General features: G+C 38.5%; 4 protein-coding genes across 4 annotated transcripts; 2 read left to right on the top strand and 2 right to left on the bottom strand.

Annotated features, from left to right (window-relative positions):
• Positions 1-80: 80 nt before the first annotated feature.
• Positions 81-5,891, top strand: LOC137728183 (disease resistance protein TAO1-like). The gene is made up of 4 exons (XM_068467046.1): positions 81-450; positions 4,089-4,225; positions 4,463-4,741; positions 5,064-5,891. The coding sequence occupies exons 1-4, from the start codon at positions 81-83 to the stop codon at positions 5,889-5,891; spliced, it is 1,614 nt and encodes a 537-aa protein (XP_068323147.1).
• Positions 5,892-9,765: 3,874 nt separating this feature from the next.
• Positions 9,766-11,655, top strand: LOC137729470 (uncharacterized). Its single transcript, XM_068468431.1, has 2 exons — positions 9,766-9,872; positions 10,231-11,655. The coding sequence occupies exon 2, from the start codon at positions 10,371-10,373 to the stop codon at positions 11,424-11,426; it is 1,056 nt and encodes a 351-aa protein (XP_068324532.1). The 5' UTR covers positions 9,766-9,872; positions 10,231-10,370; the 3' UTR covers positions 11,427-11,655.
• A 1,400-nt stretch (positions 11,656-13,055) lies between these two features.
• Positions 13,056-15,336, bottom strand: LOC137729886 (protein SYM1-like). The gene is made up of 4 exons (XM_068468936.1): positions 14,886-15,336; positions 14,552-14,783; positions 13,716-13,840; positions 13,056-13,480 (listed from the first exon to the last, which is right to left on the bottom strand). The coding sequence occupies exons 1-4, from the start codon at positions 15,225-15,227 to the stop codon at positions 13,394-13,396; spliced, it is 786 nt and encodes a 261-aa protein (XP_068325037.1). The 5' UTR covers positions 15,228-15,336; the 3' UTR covers positions 13,056-13,393.
• A 1,143-nt stretch (positions 15,337-16,479) lies between these two features.
• On the bottom strand, positions 16,480-19,307 carry LOC137728890 (leucine-rich repeat protein 2-like). Its single transcript, XM_068467682.1, has 7 exons — positions 19,102-19,307; positions 18,763-18,895; positions 18,570-18,641; positions 18,204-18,347; positions 18,035-18,106; positions 17,835-17,906; positions 16,480-16,744 (listed from the first exon to the last, which is right to left on the bottom strand). The coding sequence occupies exons 1-7, from the start codon at positions 19,178-19,180 to the stop codon at positions 16,678-16,680; spliced, it is 639 nt and encodes a 212-aa protein (XP_068323783.1). The 5' UTR covers positions 19,181-19,307; the 3' UTR covers positions 16,480-16,677.
• Positions 19,308-20,047: the final 740 nt, after the last annotated feature.

Raw genomic sequence — 20,047 nt, 5'->3', positions numbered from 1 at the left:
CGGCAACACAAACACAACCACTACCATTTTTTCAATCGTAATATGCACCACTGCAGTGCCATAATGGTGTGGATATCGCCATGACAGCCTGCGGAGCCTCCTCTTCATCATCCTCCTTGAAACTCTGGAAGTACGATGTGTTCTTGAGCTTTAGAGGCGAAGACACACGCAAGGACTTCACGGGCCATCTCCATGCAGCATTGGAAGAAAAGGGCTACAAGGCCCTTATTGACGAGGACGATCTGAAAAGAGGGGAAGAAATACAACCCGAACTGTTCCTTGCCATCGAAGAGTCAAGGATCTCTATCATTGTCTTCTTAAAGAGGTATGCAGATTCGAGTTGGTGTCTTGACGAGCTGGTGAAGATCCTGGAGTGCAGGAAAAATCTGGGGCAAGAGGTTTTGCCAATCTTCTACGGTGTTGAAGCTTCATATATCAGGAAGCAGGAAGGTAGTTTAGGCCTAATATTTAAGAAGCACGAAAAGGGCATCCGTAAAGAAAAAGATGACGAAAAACGGGAAGCCAAGAAAAAAAGGGTACAACAATGGAGAGATCGCTCTTATTGCAGCTGCAAACTTGTCTGGTCAAGATCTTGAAAACACTGACAATGGGTAACCATTTATTTTATTCAACTTTAATTATTAAACTGAAAATTTATCTTTCTCCCTTAAAACTCATTTTTCTTTGCCTTTAACCCATCATATATTTTTTTCCGAACTTAGAACCCAGCCAAGGGTCTGCTGTCCCTAATTGCATGTCTCTTTTGTATTTCTTTACTAGTCTTCGACATGAGCCCCTCTACTTAATGATGTGTTATCAATAAAAAATGAGTACGTTTATCAACATTTAAGTGGTAATCCAATCATCAACTTCTACATCATTTAGCTTACAAAATTTTGTTTACAAATTTAGTTTTCCTAGCATTACTCTTATATATAATAGTTAACAAGGTTAACTTTAAAGTTAAGTGAAGAGATACATTGACTGGGCTTTAACAAAAAAAAAAAAAAAATCATTAAATCTACTTTATGCCTAATTTTACAGTACTAAAAATTAGAGGTGGGATAAAAAAACCGAACTGAACACCTAATCGAAATCGAAAACCAAAAAAAAAAAAAAAAAAGAACCAAAATAGAAGAAATCGAACCGAACGGAGCCTTATTGGTTCGGTTTCGGTTTTGTTGGTTTGGAAACTAAATCGAACCATACTAAACCGAATCCCTTTACACTTTATGATCCCCATGGTGTCTCTTTTGTGAAACTTTGTTGCCAAGTTTGAAACTAAGCCTAGGGTTTTTTCAAGGAGCATATTTGGTTCAATTAGGGAGGATATTTAATTGGTTAGAGGGAAGTTTTGGAACTTGGAAGAGCTTCTCAATTGGTTTGTTTTTTGAATGGATATGGTGATCATTTTTGTTTGCAATTGAGGTTGTTGATAGAATATGATTGGTTTATATGATCTTGTATATGTAGTTACCTTCCCACTTTCCAATTTCCCAATTTTCTTATTATTAGTCTACCAATGCAAGCCTTTTTTTCTAAATTCCATATTAAAAAAATATCAAGTTTTATAAAATAAAAAAATTGAAACTGTACCGAAATCGAACCGAACAAACCCCAACCTGAAAAAAACCAAAAGAAAATTGAACTGAACCAAAGTTTCGGTTCGATTTCAATTTTGACAAAAAACCGAACCGAATGAAACTGAACCCACCCCTACTAAAAATGCCCCTTTGTAATTTATTTCAATTTTGCTAATTAATGATTGTTTTAAATTTCATAATTAATGATTGTTTTAAATTTCAAAATAATTAAAATTTCAAGTTGATTTAACGTGCATGGACATTGGTGGGAGAAATTTTCAAACTAAATTCTCAAAATTGTATGACACTAATTTACCTATTAGTGCCAGGTAAATTGTTGTACATGATAATATAGGTAATAACTTGCCTGTACAATCTAGGTGAATATAGGTAAATTAAAAAAGGTCAATTAGGTAAATTACTCAAAAAAACAAATTGTACAGTTACAATAAGCCCACAATGCCACCAATTAAAAAAGGTAAATTAGTGAATATGCAATCTATATAATATATAGGTAAATCAGTGTAAATCTAGGTAAATTATGAGAAGCTCAAAATGCATAGATTAATGTACATAGTCCTGCAGATAGAGTTATTGAACACGCAATACAATATTTAAAAACATGCCAAGAAAATAATTAGCTTTTATTGTCTAGATTGGGTAGGTTATATAATGGCATAATAACCCATTTAATAATAGGAAAACTAATGAAAATGGCTTGAAAACTTTGAGTTTTAATGATAAGGACAAAATAAAAGGTAAAGTGAATAGTACCAGGATTGATTTTTTAGTGTAAAATGTGGTTTTTCGTTAAAATGAACAGTGCCGTGAGCTTTTCGTTAAAACTCCCTTTAATAATAGGTGTTACTGGTATAAGTCATTGCAAGTCTGCACTGCCATTTGTATTTTTTTACGTATTATGTTTTCAGGCATGAAGCCAAGCTTATTAAGAGAATTATTGATGACAATATTTCGGAATGGCTGCCTAGCACAAACAAATTACATGTGGCCAAACACAATGTCACATCCCGGCCCGGGGCGGACCACTTCCCGGGCCCGACTCCACTACCGTAGCACAATATTGTCCGCTTTGGGCCCCGACCACGCCCTCACGGTTTTGTTTCTGGGAACTCACACGAGAACTTCCCGATGGGTCACCCATCCTGGGAGTGCTCTCGCGCGCTACTCGCTTAACTTCGGAGTTCCCATGGAACACGAAGCCAGTGAGCTCCCAAAAGGCCTTGTGCTAGGTAAGGATGAGAATATACATATAAGGATCACTCCCCTGGGCGATGTGGGATGTCACAATCCACCCCCCTTAGGGGCCCGACGTCCTCGTCGGCACACACGCGGCCAGGGTTAGGCTCTGATACCAAATTGTCACATCCCGGCCCGGGGCGGACCACTTCCCGGGCCCGACTCCACTACCGTAGCACAATATTGTCCTCTTTGGGCCCCGACCACGCCCTCACGGTTTTGTTTCTGGGAACTCACACGAGAACTTCCCGATGGGTCACCCATCCTGGGAGTACTCTCGCGCGCTACTCGCTTAACTTCGGAGTTCCCATGGAACACGAAGCCAGTGAGCTCCCAAAAGGCCTCGTGCTAGGTAAGGATGAGAATATACATATAAGGATCACTCCCCTGGGCGATGTGGGATGTCACACACAAAGTTGGAATCGATTGTCACGTTCGAGATATTATCGCTTATCTTTCAAGTGGTGGGTTAGATGATGTTCTCATGGTTGGAATTTGGGGGATGGATGGATTGGGTAAAACTACAGCTGCCAAAGCCATTTTTAACCAAATTCATCATAAGTTTAGGTTCAAAAGTTTCCTTGCCGATGTTAGCGACAATACAAGTAAACATGGTTTGGCTTATCTACAAAAAAAACTTATTTCTGACATCTTGAATCTAAAGTTTGAAATAAGCAATGATGATGAAGGTATCGGTCGAATAAAAGGTCAACTTTCACATCGAAAGGTACTTGTCATTATGGACAACATAGATAAAAGGGAACAATTGGATGCAATAACTGGAAATCATGATTGGTTTGGTCGCGGAAGTAGAATTATTATAACGACATGAGATGAACCTTTACTAAAGTATGTGGAAGTGGACAAGACATACACACTTCAAGAAATGAATGAAGGAGAAGCTTTGGAGCTCTTTAGTTGGCATGCCTTTCGAAATAGTTGGACTAACAAAGAATATCTTGAACTCTCAAAAAAGTTTGTTTCTTACTGTGGAGGTTTGCCACTAGCCCTTGAAGTTTTAGGTTCTTCTTTTATTAAAAGGAGCATTGTAGAGTGGAAAAATAATAAAAACACTAAGAATAAGCTTTGAAGAGCTAGATGATACACCAAAGGTTATATTTCTTGACATATCTTGTTTCTTTATTGGATGGAACAAGGACTATGTTGCAAAAGTATTAGATGGATGTGGATTTTCTGCAACAATAGGAATCCATGTCCTTTGTGAACGATGCCTTGTAACCGTTGAAGGCAACCGGTTGGATATGCATGATTTGCTTCGAGAAATGGCCAGAGTAATCATTTCTGAAAAATTCTCTAGTCACCCTGGAAAATGTAATAGGTTGTGGAATCCTCGAGAGGTCACCGATGTGTTGACATATAAATCTGTAAGTACATTCCCAATTAAATTTTGGATTAATGCATTGTACAAGAAAAGCATATATCTATTATACTTTAAACAACATTCATGTGTAAATATATGCGGTTGCACAGGGAAGCTCAATTAGCAAACAATATTGCTTGCATATATTCACCATACGTGATTTAGCCTAATGAATAACAATACATGTAAACATATGCAAATAATCCCTTTCTTACGCATGAATATAACCTTCTGTTAACAGGGAACTGAAGAAGTTGAAGGGCTTGTTCTAGATTTGCGAAGCTCTGAAAAGTTTAGTTTCAGTACAGAAGTATTTGCCAATATGAAGAAACTGAGATTGCTTCACCTCAACAACGTGGAGCTCAATGGAGAATACAATCATCTTACCAAAGAGTTAATATGGTTGTGCTGGCATGGATTCCTTTTGCAGTCCATACCAGATGACTTTTCTAATCAACCAAGATTAGTTGTTTTAGACATGCAGTCAAGCAAACTGGTACAAGTTTGGGAGGGTTACAAGGTACAATCAATTACACATGATAATGCTCTGTTTCAATTTGTTTTTTTTATTCCTTCTCTTTTTTTATTTTTTATTTTTTTTATGCGATCTTCTCTTTGGATATTAATTTCAATTTTCCTTTGATTTTGTGCAACAGTCGCTTCAACTGCTGAAAACCATTAATCTCAGTTATTCTTATAACTTAAAAAAATCACTGGACTTTTCACAAGTCTCAAATCTTGAAAAGTTGATATTGCAAGACTATTAGAGTTTGTCGGAGATTCATCCCTCCATTGGTCATCTTAAAAAACTTTCTTTGGTGAACCTTACACGTTGTTTCAAGCTTATTTCTCTTCCAAGGGATTTCTGTAAGTCGAAATCTGTTGAGACTCTTTTTCTTGTTGACTATTTAGAATTCAGAGAACTGCATGAGGATTTAGGGGAGATGGTATCTTTGAGAATACTTGATGCAGATTTCACAGCCATAAGACAAGTACCACCTTCTATAGTAAGACTGAAGAATCTCACTCTTTTATCTCTAAGTCAAGTACTACCTTCTAGAGCAGGATTGAATATTCTCACTCGTTTATTCGCAAAAAGTTTTGAAAATATTCATTTGCCTAGTTCGTTGCACGACTTAAACTCTTTAAGAGAATTAGATCTCTCATCTAGTGGACTAGCTGGTGATGATCTTGGAAGTCTAATTTCTTTACAAGTTTTGGATCTTCAAATGAATGATTTTCATACCCTACCCAACCTCAGTGGTCTTTCAAATCTTGAAACATTGAATTTACGTGGATGCATATGTCTTTGTGCCCTACCGAGACTCAATGGTCTTTCAAAGCTTGAAACATTGAATTTAAGTGGATGCACATCTCTTCATACCCTACCGAGACTCCGTGGTCTTTCAAAGCTTGAAACATTGAATGTAAGTGGATGCACATCTCTTCATACCCTACCGAGCTTCGGTGGTCTTTCAAAGCTTGAAACATTGAATTTAAGTGGATGCAAGAATCTTCATACAATCCCTAATTTTCCAACAAATTTGAAATTTCTGCGTGCCTATGGTTTCCTTGCATTGGAAAGGCACGTTCACGATGATTATGCTAGTTTATCATCATGCTCATCATCAGGATCAGGTTCATCATCAGGCTCACCATCACATATCTGAGTTTCTAGACTATTGGACTACAGATCACCGCCAGCTTCATCATCAGTAACGTCATACTCCAAGACCAATATCTAATGTAAGTTAGAATGTACCGATCAATTAATGGTTAAGGAATGCATTTCAGAATACTTCATACCAAAAATGTTGATTCCAAGTTGAGCACATATTGGAGTGAACAAGCTATCCACGAAGTGAATAAACCACCACGTGATATAGAAAGTGATCGCTGTTGGAAATAGGAAAAACTGCAACGGAACAAAAAGTGAGCAGCTAATATGATACATATGAGCAAAAAAGCAATCTCGAAGAAAAAGAAGGAAGCTTTGATCTATGCATAAAAAGAAATACACACACACGACATGATTATTGTAAAATTACATAAAATGGGCCGAGTTTAAAACTTAAGGGGGCGTTTGTTTGCCCTCACTAATTCGGACTGGACTGGACTGGACAAGCTATTAGTTCAATACTGTGTTTGTTCCATGCTGGGACTAACATTAATGAGACTAAAGGGGACTAGCATGGACAAAACCCTTCACTAAGAGGTCTTAGTGAGACCCCCCAATAACCATGGGACTAGCTAAGACTATCCTCTATTTCTCGTCCTTGTCATGCTCAACGACCACTCCCGACAGACTCCTCGTCATCGCCGGTCACCTAGATCAATCATTAACTTCCCGACTCTCTTTCAGATCCATTTCACAACCAACGTTCATATAAAATATACCAAATTGAAGCTAGGAGTGACAAGATTACGATTTTACTTGAATCGAGGCCAAAATGTGGTCGAATGTGGCCGGAAAATGGCCTGGAAGTCTCGGCCTGTTTGGGCTTCTTCAAATCCATGACAAATTCGAGCATGCAAAGCTAAGATCTCAGTCCAAGGATGGTGATGAATTTTTTGGCGGTGCTAACTTCATCCAATTTAATGAGGGTTGGCCAAAAAACACATCGGGAAACCTGCAACTCATCGGGAAAATTGGAGCCGTGAGGTTCCGTTCGAACAACGCTAGCTAGAGAGGGAGGGAGGACAGAGAAATAGAGACTGGAATCAATAAGGAGTTTGACCAGGAATGAGAAAGAGACATGAATTGAGAGGTCTGAGAGGAAAAAAAGAGGGAGAGGGTGGGACGATGAGAGAAGAGGAAAAGAGTGGGACGGAAATGGTAGGAAAAGATGGAGAAAAAGATAAGATCATAATAAAATATTAATAATTTATATATTAAATAAAATAATATTAGAATTTGTTATTATCCAGCTTCTTAGTCTAATACTGCACCAAACGCTTCACTAAGTTAGTCCAGTTTAGTCTAGTCTAAGCCAGTCCAGCTTAGTCCTTGAAGCTAATCCAGTCCGAGATAGTCCGGCGCAACAAACGCCCCCTTAGGATACTAATACAAAAGATAGAAAACTAAATATCATGAGTAAAACCTACTTATATTTCAGGTAAGGCTCGAAATACCTTATGTGGGATTTTTATATCTCAAGTATAAACATTAGCAAGCTGTAAGAAACTTCACTCCATTTATCTCATTCCACAGAGTACCTATAAGTTACAACATTGTATATACATATTTGTACCTGAGAACTATTCGGGTGAGCTTCCATTGTGGGTCGAGTACCAAATACCTTTTTTTCGTAGTCCGCCAACAAGTTATCTAAAGAATTTAACAGCCAATACATAGCTTAGGAATAATGAGAATCACAAATTTGATTATGTAACGAGCGGTATAAATGATAAATATCACATTATCATTCAAGACCAAAAATATGAGCCCTTTTTCAATCTCTTTCCGAAAACTCAAAAGGACTCAATTTCAGAACGATTTTTTTTTTCACCCATATGCACATTTGGGTTTCATTACTCTCCTCGCATCAATTTAAAAGGTACATAATTTACCGTTTCATGCACAAATAAGATAATTATCTCAAATGTTGCCAATCTAATAAAAAAATGTAAAGACAAATACCAAAGCATCTGAAAACATACGCAGATAAAAAATAAAAAAAATAAAAATCCAAGAACAAGACATACCGCTATAGGGAATGCCACAGTACAAGGAAAATTTACGCACCTATATATTCATCGTGACATGCGTAGTAAGCGCTATTCTAAAAATCTATGGCTAGCGCCGTCTAGGCCTTGTCTAGGCGATAAGCGTCTGGCCACCTTACTGATTAGTTTCTAAGCGTTTGAAAATGAAAATAGAGTGCCTAGACCCACTTAAGCATCTGCCTAGCCCTCCTAGGTGCATGCCTAACCCACCTAGGTCATGACTCTCACTTAGACAAAAAATCAGTAGCTTTCATTTTGTATTTTATTTTTTCAATAAAATGTAATAGACTTGTTGAATAATTGGATGAACATTCATTATACACTTGTTCCAAATGTTTTCAATATGTTCTAAAACTTTTGATCTATATGTCATTTTATTATGCAATTTATGTATCCCAATACAATTTTGTAATTTTTAAGTATAAATAGGCACTTATTGATACAATATATAATAAATTTACTTAAATCCGCCTAGTCCGTCTAGGCGATTAGACGGGATTAGACCCCAGTCTGCCGTCCGATTAGCGCCTAGTGTCTTTTAGAACCTTGATAGCACGGGACCATACTAATCTTAATGCATTATATACCGGCCTTTCCAGAGTCACTGTCCAGTTGACTTTCAAATTGCTAGGAATTTTATTTAAGGACTAAGTAACTATGGAATACAAGTCTCCATGCCCTAACATCATTTAGGACATTGCTTCCATACCTTAAATCCCATGGACTCATTCGTAGCATATTATCACTATAATATAAAGCCAAACTCATGAATGAATAAAACTTGCCCTTTTATTAATTACTTAATATGGAGTTGTTACATAATATCCAATATTACGAAATTGGCTTTTAGAGCACAACTCCAACAACAAGAAACTAATTTGATTGAACCAGAACTGACATTTGCTAAATTTAGCATACAACCGATTTCATTGAGTAGTCTGGATAAGTATCTACTACAATATATAGTTAAGAAAATCACATCCAGTAATCAATCAAAAATCATAATTAAGCAATTCAATACATAATACTCTCATCAAAGTATAAGTACAGCATGCAAGTGCATCTAGCCTATACTAGAGCTATATAATCACTTGCAAATATCCTACAGCCACAAATAGCTATACTTGATCTATAAGAGACCATGTAGTTAAAATAAGTTGCCAACAATAAATAAATCAATTAAATGGTCATCTAACCATTCACCATCTTAGCCTCATCCATGACTACATTAAAACAATTAAGTTTTATAAAAAAATTTAATGAAAAATAGTTTGAAGGGATCCGCTCACAGAAATTTTGAGTGTGTCTCTTCAATAGACGTCTTGATTTTTATCTAGGTTACTCAAGCTTACACCTAAAAAAGATTCCTTTAGTACTCATCTTAGTAAATTTTAAAGTTTTCTAATTCAAACGTGATAAACGACCTCAAATTAGTTAAAACATAATACACCACGTGATTCGAGACGTTGAATAACCTTAAAGTAGGTATGTGGTATGCTGTGTGGACGGTCACCGCCGCCATGGCCCGGTTGGTCGCCCGTGGACGTGCCGCTGCTGTCGGCGAGCCGGTTAGCAACTTATTACCAAATCAAAAAATGAACGCAATCAAACACGCCATTAACAAGTCTTCACACCCGAGTTTCCCAAACTCACAAAAACGCACGTGTATTTCAGATAAGAAGGTTCTGAAAGCGCACAAAAGCCCTTTACTTATTAGCCCCGTTTGGTCTGTACCTGTTATAAGAAGAACAGACAACTCCCCACAAAAAAATTAAAATAAAAATAAAAATAAAAAATAAAAAATAAAAAACAAAAAACAGAAATATCTCTCAAATTAAACACACAAACCAAAAGCACCAAAAAAGAGAGGAAAAAACACACAACTCTCAAGGGGGTCAATCTAACCTCGGCCACCTTCGACTCAGGTGCTTCTCTCTCTCTCTCTCTCTCTCTCTCATCGTTCTTTGGTCAATTTGCTTGTTTGGTTTTCAATTCACGCCCAAATCTCAACTGGATTTCTTTCATTTCTGTAAATTGTTGCCGAAATCTGTCAAATTTTTTTGCGTTTTTTGCTTCCGCTACTCTATCCTTCTACTTTTTGAATTTCAGGAAAGATATTTTGATCTCTGTGTCTGTGAGCTCTTGATATGGTCAACGTTTAGTTCCCAATGATTTCTGTCTTTCTAATTTTAGTAATTTGAGCAAACTTTGACTACCCTCGTTCGTTTGGATTGAGAAATTGAGAAATTTGCTTCTGTTGCTGTAATTTTGGTGAACATACAGGTGAAAGCATTGTCTGAAAATTAGGGTTTTAGGTTTTGGATTGAGGATCATGTCTTCTGTGATCTGGGTTTTGCTGGAGAATTCGAGGCGTCGATGAGGATCTGGTTTTGGTGAATTCTCGGAAGTGGAGTTGGGGGAAAATGGTGCTCAATCAGAGCTTTTCTCGTATCGACACTTTGGAGCTGAAAGCTCTAATTGTGCGAAAGATTGGGCATCAGAGAGCTGATAAATACTTTGATCTGATCAGAAGATTGTTTAGTTCAAAGATTAGCAAGTGCGAATTCGACAAGTTTTGCAATCGGATTATTGGGAGGGAAAATGTCTGTCTTCATAACCGGCTTATTAAATCCATCCTCCAGAACGCTTGCCTTGCAAAACCTCCGCCCTTGACCGGTGTTCAGAAAAGGGGACGCACCCTTAATGTTAAAGTAGCAAATGGTTATCAGAAGGGTGGTCTTCACTCGATTAATGCAGATGCAGTTTCTCCATCCCCTCACAGGATCCTGTCTCCAGTTGATCGAGAACGCAAGTTTCAGGACCGCCCAAGTCCTTTGGGGCCAAATGGAAAGTCCCAACATTTTTCAAAAGCACAAGAGCAGCAAAGTGCTACTGAATTGCTTTCTCTTGGAAGCAGGCCGCCTGTTGAAGTTGCCTCTGTAGAAGATGGAGAAGAGGTCGAACAGGATGCAGGAAGCCCAGCTATTCAAAGTAGAAGCCCAGTAACTGCTCCACTCGGTATATATTTGGGTGGATCGCGTAAATCTCTTCCTAATGTATCAGTAAGTGGTGCTTACCACCCTGTGACCTGTCAAAACAGTGGTGAGCTACCTGATACGAGATCCTTAAGAAATCGTTTGGAGCGGAAGTTGGAGAAGGAGGGTATTAATGTCTCTATAGACTGTGTTAACCTCTTGAATAATGGATTGGATGCTTATCTGAAGAGGTTAATGGAACCTTGTATTCGGCTAGCCGGGACAAGGCATGGCAATGATCACTTAAAACAACTAAGTGGTTCGTATCCGTACAACGATGGTTCAAATGGGATGTTGCGTGGAAGACATATGCAAAGAGAAACAAAATCTACTTTTGCAACCATGTCAGATTTTTCTGCATCAGTGGAGCTAAATCCCCAAATGCTTGGTGTAGATTGGCCCATACAGCTCGAGAAGATTGTCTTGCGTGCATCTGAAGAGTGAGCAAAACCTTATACATAATCAACAATTGATGAGATCACGAGACATGAAATTGCACCCCCACTTGCTCACAGTTCAGCGTATTGAGTCAGTTCTTTAACATGATCAACTCTTAGCCTTTGCCTGTTTACGGAGTTTTGAAGCATTGCAATAGGGAATAAGTTGTAGATTATGTGAGAAGTTTTGGTTTATGTTGCGTTTCGATATAGGCTTGATAATTGTTATTTGGGGGGGGGGGTGGCTGGGTGAGGAGGTGGGGGAGGGGGCATGTTAATACGATAGTATGTAAACTTTTCAATACAAGCAAGACATCAGAAGTGTGAAGAATTCTTCGCACTATCCTTCAACGGAAATTGTTTCTGCTCCCCTGTTTATTGTTACCAAGTTATGCGAAAAATGCATTATCCAGTGTTCAAATTATTGCAGTTGGACAGTGACTTGCTACATAATTTAATTTTCTTGCTTGCGTTAATTCTATCTTTGATTACGTAGTTCTTGCCTCTATGTCCATTTGCTGCTTGGTGACACTGGTAAATAGTTATTACTCCTCTCAGCTGACATAAATGGGGTGTGCAGTCCTTCAATAAGGTGCCTCGGCTTTTTATTTAGCAAGGTTCTTCGGTGGCATCGCTTTGACTGAGTGATTGCTTCAATTTCTTCTTATTGAGGAAACGCTCATAGAAAGGCAGTTGCAAGCTCTCTGTGCTTTGTACCAGGTGAGATTATGAAATGTTAATCGTCTAAATTGTTCAAAGTAGCTGTAACATCACTGTGAGCTCATTATTCGTTGCCTTGTATGTAAAACATGCTTCCCAGCTCAGATTACAGGACCTTTCCCTTCGAAGGGATGATTGATCTGATCTATGCAAATACCTTTCCGACGAAAAATACCGGTGAGCATCCATCTACTATCTGAATCTTATGTGTATCGAGTTAGCCCCTGACGACAAATACAATGTCCAGTGGTCATTCCACTTCTGTATGTGCGCTTAACTGTTGTCAATGGCCGTCGAAATCAAGAACTAGGGGATCAGTTCAAATTTGAAGACAACCCTAATGAACCAGACGATTGGTGCAAATTTTCTGAAGTGTCAGCGATTTCATTGTTGGCGTTTTACTGTTGTAATTGTTCTAAAGATTTTTATGTGGACTGTAAAAATTACATCTCTTACAAGTTCTGCCTTGGTTTAAAATAATTCATAGCCAAGTTGACAGTAGCAGCAATTAAGATAATTTTGCCAATTTCTCATCTAAACTAGTATCCCTTTGTTGAGTTTCCTCCTTGAACAATACGGTTTATTCTGTCAACCTGTTCTGAAAACCTTGAACTGCTTGCCCTAGATCCTTTCCACGGTCAAGACTAGGATTCTCTCCCCTCCTATCTCCATCCCCTTCCCTCCTCTCCTCTCACAATCTCCACTTCGTCCTTCTCTCTCTATAAAGAAGTCAACACAAAATCTTGACTATTCAAATAAGAGGGGAGGGCAGGGAAGGAAAAAAAGAGAAGAGAGAATCCTTCGGCAGTCCGTTCCACAACTGAAGAAAAACATTGTAATGTACAACTTAAAAGTTTAAAATCCTGCAGGCGCTTGTATCCGATCAAACTAACTTGTAACTGATACTTACGGTGTCTTAAACAACATCAACCTATTGCTTTATACAAAACCCTCAAAGTTGTCCCAACGGCATAAATACATAATGTCTGAATGTTTTACACGAATGGTGAAAAGACATGATCCGAATGTAATTACCAATGAATCGAATTCGTAAAATTCGCAATGAGAGCGAGATTCATAGCCTGTGCTTCAACCATAGTTCGGCTGTGGATGTCATGCTAGCGTTTCTGCCAAGGCATCCGTAAGGTGCACCGTGTAAGGGCATCACGAGCAACTTCCAAGCTGGGTTGTTGAGACACGTCTAAATCTTAAAGACGAGACTAGTAAAAAGAATAGGCGCCTACAGTCAATCAGCTAGGACGTTGTGCCAGCTTTCTCCAAGCCTGCCATGTACGTCATGTAAATGGTCCACAGATACGAAAATCCGTTGCTCACTAATGGCTGTTCAAAATGAGAGCGTCAAAAACAAAGTTAACAAGTTAGTTTCCAGATCGTGTGAAATATGCAGTTGAACTGATCAAGTCGGAAATTTCCTACGCTTGTCAAGAGCCAAACTTTAGGCTCTTAACCCGTGTTTTGTCAAAACTCAGTAGCCCAAGCAATCCCAATTTCACGTAATTCCAATATCCAAAATAAAACTGAGAAAAACCAAGATAAAAGAGAGCCTTCCACATACCTGTAAATGGACAGGAATGAATCGGAATGTGATAAAATCACATACTGGCCAGTACATAACACCGTTTAACAATGTAGGGAACAAGTCTCGCTGTAGGCGGGCAACAATTTCTTCACCATTTTCACCTGGAATTGGCAATCATGGTAACTATAACTAGTTAGACCATAACAAATTAATATGAAGCACCATATAGTATCCACACATCTCTCTGCAGACACAAGTTCGCTCTATTTTTCAAAATTCACAACAGGTAAATTTCTTATGCAGCAGTAAATGTTTTCCTTGAAGAATCAATTAACACAGAGATGTGTTTATACAATTATTCATTATGCATCAAAGTCTTGCCTACAAACGGGTTGAGTCCCAGAAGTTAAATACAAATGTCGAAAATCTCAAGATTGAAACTCAATCCATCTAGAGCATTTTTTGTGGTGAACTACCGGACTTGTACAACATATTTACAAAAGTTGGGTACTTTCGGTTTCAGCATCTTGTGATGAACTCTTCGTCAAAGTGATACTCAAGTGTATGAACCGGAGAGCCAATTACCAAAGGAACTTGCCACTATGAAGCGTAGCAGGTTCAATCACGATTTTGTCACCGAACAAAATCTAAAGCAACCTAATTCACAATCATTGACAAACCAGCCTAATTTCCGCCTAATTCAGCACGGGAACCTTCAAAATGTGCGTGGTGAATTCACAACTTTCCCAAACAAAATTATAACAAAAAAAAATTTAACACACTATACATCATTACAATTGCAAAATACAAAATTTCGACAAAATCGAACATACAAGCATCATTCATCGTAAACAATGTGTCATTAAGAATACCTTGTAGACATGCATTCAAGGAGAAGAAAACACACGTCATTGTAGGTCCGTAAAGCAGCTGCCCCATTGCCATTTTCTTCAATGTCGAAAACACATCTCGTTTCGGTAAAGCTTTCGACATGAAATTGAACCAGAAATGCAGCGACGGACCCAAAACCAGCATCCCATAGCCAGCCATGCGCGCTGTCCTTACAAGATCATAAGATTCGGAAAAGGATGATTTTGCTAATGTCTGATAAAGATCATTACTTCATTAGATACAACCAAAGCCAATTGACCAAGTGGGTAACTACAAAATGCCTAAAAGTGACGATATAATTACAGTTCGACCCACCTGGGAGGACAAATCGGCGGCGGTGTAAATGAGCGCCGCGGTCACACTCTTGGTCAAAATGGGGCGGCACTGGATCATACCCAGGTACCATCCCACGAACCCGAACTTGGAAGCCGACGGCGCTTCGACGGAGGACTTGGAGGAGGAGAAGGCGGAGGAGAAGACGGAGGGGGAGAGGTCGTAGTCTCTCGCTTTGCGGAAGACTTGAGGGAAGCGGAGGTAGGCTTTGGAGGGGGTCTGGGTTTGGGTTTGGAGCAGTGTCGGGGCCACGATCGGGTCGGTGATGGAGTTCTTGTGTAACAGGCGGGTGAGGATTGTGCTCCGGCGGAAAGCGGCCGTCATGGTGGCGGTGGGTGGTTTCTTTGGTCGCTGAGACTCTGCGGCTGTGACGTGGGGGTTTTAGGGAGAGAGGGGGTTTTAACGAAAGGGAAGAGAGACTGCGAGAAACACGTGGAGCAACGTTAACACGAGTTTATCATTTCCCAGAAACGCGGGAATTAGGTGAAGAACGTCGCACTCGCATACGTCACAGACGTGGCCGACATTGTTGAAGGGCTGTTTCCTTTCCCTAACACCAAAATGTAAAAGGATCAATTTCGAGAAATTGAGGTGTTCCGCGGACTTGCCGACACGTCCTTCTATGTCTTGCCACGTGCGGGAAATTCTACCCGTTGCCTTTACTCTTGCAGTGATGCCCTTGGACATCTGCCTATTTTCATTTCAGTCACTTTAGTATGGCTTGTAGCAGCTTCTCCTACAAGCTTCTTCGTTTGAGAAGGAAGTCGTTTTTCTGGTATTGGATCCACTCTTCTATTAGTATGAATATGAATTTGATTCTATATGTCTTTTTTATTCCTAGGGAAACCCCCCTCACCATAATCCTTTTTAAGACCATCAGACCCTCTCGAATGAGTTTTATATTGTGATTGTAACGTTTTTTAATCGTACAATGTCATATGGTATACTTACACATATTTTGATATCATTAACCATAAGTATCGTAGCATCACATGATGTCTAGTTATGGAGATATGACATTATGAATACAACATACTATATGATTTGAAATTCGTACGAGTATATAACTCTATGTGTACATTACTAGAACACAATTAATACTATCAATAATATTATTCTAATGAAATTATAACGATTTTCATTTTTCTCCTGTACAATATGGATATTACATGCAATGAGTTGAATAGGAAAGTTCTAATCACCAGAGCGATTCCACCACTTGCATAAATTATTGTATTATTATATGACTATTTTATGTCGCTTTGCATGTTGATCTATCAACATGTTAAGATGGACACGACATGGGTATAAATGGGTAAATCCGTACACACACCTTCGGGCTCATCCGACTTGTTGCTGAAGTTGAAAATATAAAGGAAGAGATTTAAACTTTGGACTTGAGGTGCAAAAATCTGTTAAATCAACTGAACTACAAATCTACAAGCCTCTTGCCAACGCGCTTTTTAAATAGAATTAATAGTTTTGGCTTTTGTTATATGGAGCCTCAGCAGCTTGCCTTGCTTTACAAGATCTGGCCAAAGAAATATACCGTTGCCTAATACAAAGGAAATCAAAATCAAGGGATAAAAGTGAAGGTTCCAATCTCAGAATCATTATATTTTTGCTGGCTAGAGTGTTTACTTTAACATCCATAACATTCAGGGTGTGCTGTTTTCAGATACATAACATAATTAGAGATACAATGCTCTGCTTCTTTATCATACAATCTTTACTATATCTTTAAAGGATGATCGACGAAATCGACCCTTCTTCTTCAGCACCCGAAGTCGTAGGATACCAGTCCTTTCAGCTCTGGGCCGTTAAGTCTGTTGTTTTCAAAACTGAAACAGAATATCACGACGCAAACACATTAGAACTTGCAATGCGGCAAACAATGATTTATCGAGCATGAGACTCGAGGACCTGTTTGTTAAAGACTCGGGGACATGGAAAATCACCGTTACACACAACATAAATTCTCACAAGATTCGTAAATGAGTAATTGGTTTCTGAAAAGAACCATGGAACTTACTTTTGTAAAATAATCTAGACTCTCAAGTAGAGTTTGAGTTAGTTTACGAGTATTCATTCAAATCATCGTGCCTCCCACGCTCCAGAATCGCTCTAAGACATACGATTGATTAGCTATGTAAATACACAACTATGATAATTTTCGTGTGCCATTAAAATTGGCCAAACTCATGAAGACCGTGTCTGGGCAAACGTTTACCATCTGTCCTGTCTCGTAATGTTGGACCTGAATGAGATGGCCATGGGTTTCGCGTATCTTTGGTTTTCTCGGAGAACATCTAAAATGCATAATACCTATTAGACACACAACACATTTCCCATGGCCACATTCTCCGAAAGCTGAAACGAGTGTGTCCCCAGACGGCTAAACCTATCCTATATACCAACTAGGAAACTCAAAACTCATTTACAAACATTTTGTTGATCTTCAGTCAACGATTGATTTCTATAAATTAGTTAAGAGACGTGGTAATAGGGCTGGTTTGGTATTGCTGTGCTTTGAAAAAAAACTGATTCTGCTGTGCTGTGAGAATAAGCGACTGTGAAATAAAGCAGCAGAGTGTTTGGTAAACTTTTTTGTAAAAGTGCTTTTGAAAAAAAAAAACCAGTATTATAGTGTTTGGTAAACTTTTATGTAAAACAGATGTGAAAAAAAGCCGATTTTTCAAAGCTGGGTTTTGCAGCTTCTTGTTTTTGGCTTTTTTTCACCCAAAACTGTGAAAAAAAACTGAAGTTGAATGTTTACCAAACACAAAAACAGCTCCCAGCTTTTTTTGATACCAGCTTTTTTTCAGAATCACCTCAGTACCAAACCAGGTCTAAGTCACTTTGTTTAGGTGACCCGATGCATACTGCATATAAGTGATGGGAACAAAGGGAAGAGAGTGATAGAAGTGGTACCTTTCCATTGGGAAGGTCCCAAATGGGCCATCGACCGGAATTGTTCCACACAGATCATTGTTGGATACATCACTGCCACATTAAAATTTCAATACAAGACTGCTAATAAAACAGTAAACTACAAAACAGGGTACCTTAGATTGAACATTAAACTCAGATTCCAGATATTCGTTTCGAATTATCTGAAAATTAGGACTTACAAAACTTTGAGGTTAGAGAGGCCGACGAGTTCCCTCGGAATAGATCCTGTTAGTTTGTTGTTGTTTAGTCGCCTGCCTCATCAATTTAACCATATTCAATGCAAATTAGTTACTATCTGTGAATTGTCAATGTTGAAAAGTTCTGGAAACTCAATTTAAAAGTACTTACAGAAATGTGAGTGACTTCAAATTGGCGAAAGATTTCGGAATTTCCCCTTCAAATTTATTGCCATACAAATCCATGCTAACAAGGTTTTTCAAGCTCCCCAACTCCTCTGGGATTTTACCACTTATGTCATTTCTGTAAAGTTCCCTGAAATTCATTCAAAAAATTTAACAATCACTTCTCTAATACTTTGATTAAGTCAAATTTGGATCAATCTTTCTCTACAATCACTTAATTAGGTCTAATTAAGTCAGATTTTTACAATTAAAAGTTCAAAACAGTAAAAACATGGAAACTTTTTATTTCCGGGATTTTCTGAGCAACCAAACACATCATAAGAGAAACTTGGTAGAAGAAAAGGAAGCATACAAGTACTTCAGGTGCTTCAGCTGCCCGATCTCTGGCCCCAGACTCCCAGCAATGTTGGAGTTACCCAAATCCCTGAAACCCAAAACAAGAAAGTTAATCGAGCCAATTTGAAAGAAGAAAAAAAAACCAATTCATGAAATCAAAATTTAAACAAACCCAGAAAAAAAAAAGATTAAGGAAATAATAATCTTACAATCGGATCACATGGTTATTGGAATCACAGGTAACGTGGAACCAGGTGCAGGGATTGACCAGCGTTGGGTCCCAGCTCTGCAGAACGTTGTTGGCATCGACGAGTCTGCTTCTCAGAGCATGCAAAGCATTTCCTGAAAGAAAATTAAATCAGAAAAAAAAAGATTAGGGAAAGAAATTGGAAGCCGAAACTGATACAATATGGGTTTTGGGGGAATTTTCCCGGATTTTTTCCTCTCTGGTTTCTCAGCAGCCAAACGGAGATGGACCCAGTGGAGGAAAAGAGGGGAAATTTGAAACCCAGAAAAGATTCTGCAAGATGGGTCGGAGGAGGAAGTACCTTCGGAGTTTGTGGAGAGGGCAAGAGAGAGAAAGAAGAGGAAGGTAAGAGAGAAAGTTTGTAAGGGGAGAGGAGCCATTGGAGAGAAATGATAAGCAGAGGAAATGCCAAGAACTTTGACAAGAGCAGAGAAAAATCAAAGAAACAAAAACAAAGAGAGAAGAGGAAGTGGAAGTGGGTTTGGTTCAAAGTTTAGTCAAGTCAAATATGATTTGTGCCTTTGTGGTGTGCGCTTTGAATATTATATTTTACTGACTTCAGCCTAGGAACAGAGAGGCTCCGGTTGGACTTTCATGCAACCACTAATGCTATTTTGCTTGTAGTTTTTAACAAGTTTCAAAATAATTATTCATACACTGTAGGCAAATAATTACAATATATAATGACACGCCATTGGTTTGAATGGCGCAATAGCATTTCTAGTCTTGTGACTCGTGAGAGTGTTTTGAATGTTGAAATAACCCGCATCAATCGTATTTCGAGAAAAAAAGAGTTTAAATATTGCAATCCTATTCCAACTAGTATCGATTGTGCAAGTAGTAATTATCAAGTTAGAAATGAAATCGGTATTGTTGACATTGTACCTTTGGCCTGTTTCTTTGAAAATTCGACACAAAATATGCAAAAATTTTGAAATAGATGGGTCCATAACATAAATCCAGATTTATAGTTACTTAATCTTTAGTTAAGACTTTAGTTACACCTGTCCATACTAGACAAAGTGGGGACGTGAAGTGAAGGGCAATTGGAAACAAGTGCGAAACTCATGCAATGGTCATGGCTGACTTACTGATTGGGGGAGTCTGACTTGCGGGGTTGAGTGGGGCCCACATGATGGGAATCTAGGAAATTGGGTGAGATAATGTTATTGTATTTTAATCGTAACCGTAAGTGACAAAGAGAAGAAAAGAGAAAAGAAAAGAGAAATGAGAAGGAGAAGGAATCG

Source organism: Pyrus communis, chromosome 3 (assembly GCF_963583255.1).
Source record: "Pyrus communis chromosome 3, drPyrComm1.1, whole genome shotgun sequence".
Lineage (NCBI taxonomy): Eukaryota > Viridiplantae > Streptophyta > Magnoliopsida > Rosales > Rosaceae > Pyrus > Pyrus communis.
The sequence above is the reverse complement of the archived record's forward strand: the minus strand, read 5'-3'. Positions and strand labels throughout refer to the sequence as shown.

Bases quoted from the DNA above. Each gene is read 5' to 3' on its own strand.
- LOC137729886 (XM_068468936.1), bottom strand. From the start codon at position 15,227: ATGACGGCCGCTTTCCGCCGGAGCACAATCCTCACCCGCCTGTTACAC. The intron at 14,784-14,885 runs GTGGGTCGAACT...GATCTTTATCAG, and splicing joins CCGCCGATTTGTCCTCCCAG to ACATTAGCAAAATCATCCTT. The intron at 13,841-14,551 runs GTATTCTTAATG...TGCCAATTCCAG, and splicing joins CTTGAATGCATGTCTACAAG to GTGAAAATGGTGAAGAAATT.
- LOC137729470 (XM_068468431.1), top strand. From the start codon at position 10,371: ATGGTGCTCAATCAGAGCTTTTCTCGTATCGACACTTTGGAGCTGAAA.
- LOC137728890 (XM_068467682.1), bottom strand. From the start codon at position 19,180: ATGGCTCCTCTCCCCTTACAAACTTTCTCTCTTACCTTCCTCTTCTTT. The intron at 18,107-18,203 runs GTAAGTACTTTT...TTGATGAGGCAG, and splicing joins TTGAAGTCACTCACATTTCT to GCGACTAAACAACAACAAAC. The intron at 16,745-17,834 runs GTACCACTTCTA...ATTCTGTTTCAG, and splicing joins GGGACCTTCCCAATGGAAAG to TTTTGAAAACAACAGACTTA.
- LOC137728183 (XM_068467046.1), top strand. From the start codon at position 81: ATGACAGCCTGCGGAGCCTCCTCTTCATCATCCTCCTTGAAACTCTGG. The intron at 4,226-4,462 runs GTAAGTACATTC...TTCTGTTAACAG, and splicing joins ATGTGTTGACATATAAATCT to GGAACTGAAGAAGTTGAAGG. The intron at 4,742-5,063 runs GTACAATCAATT...CGTTGTTTCAAG, and splicing joins AAGTTTGGGAGGGTTACAAG to CTTATTTCTCTTCCAAGGGA.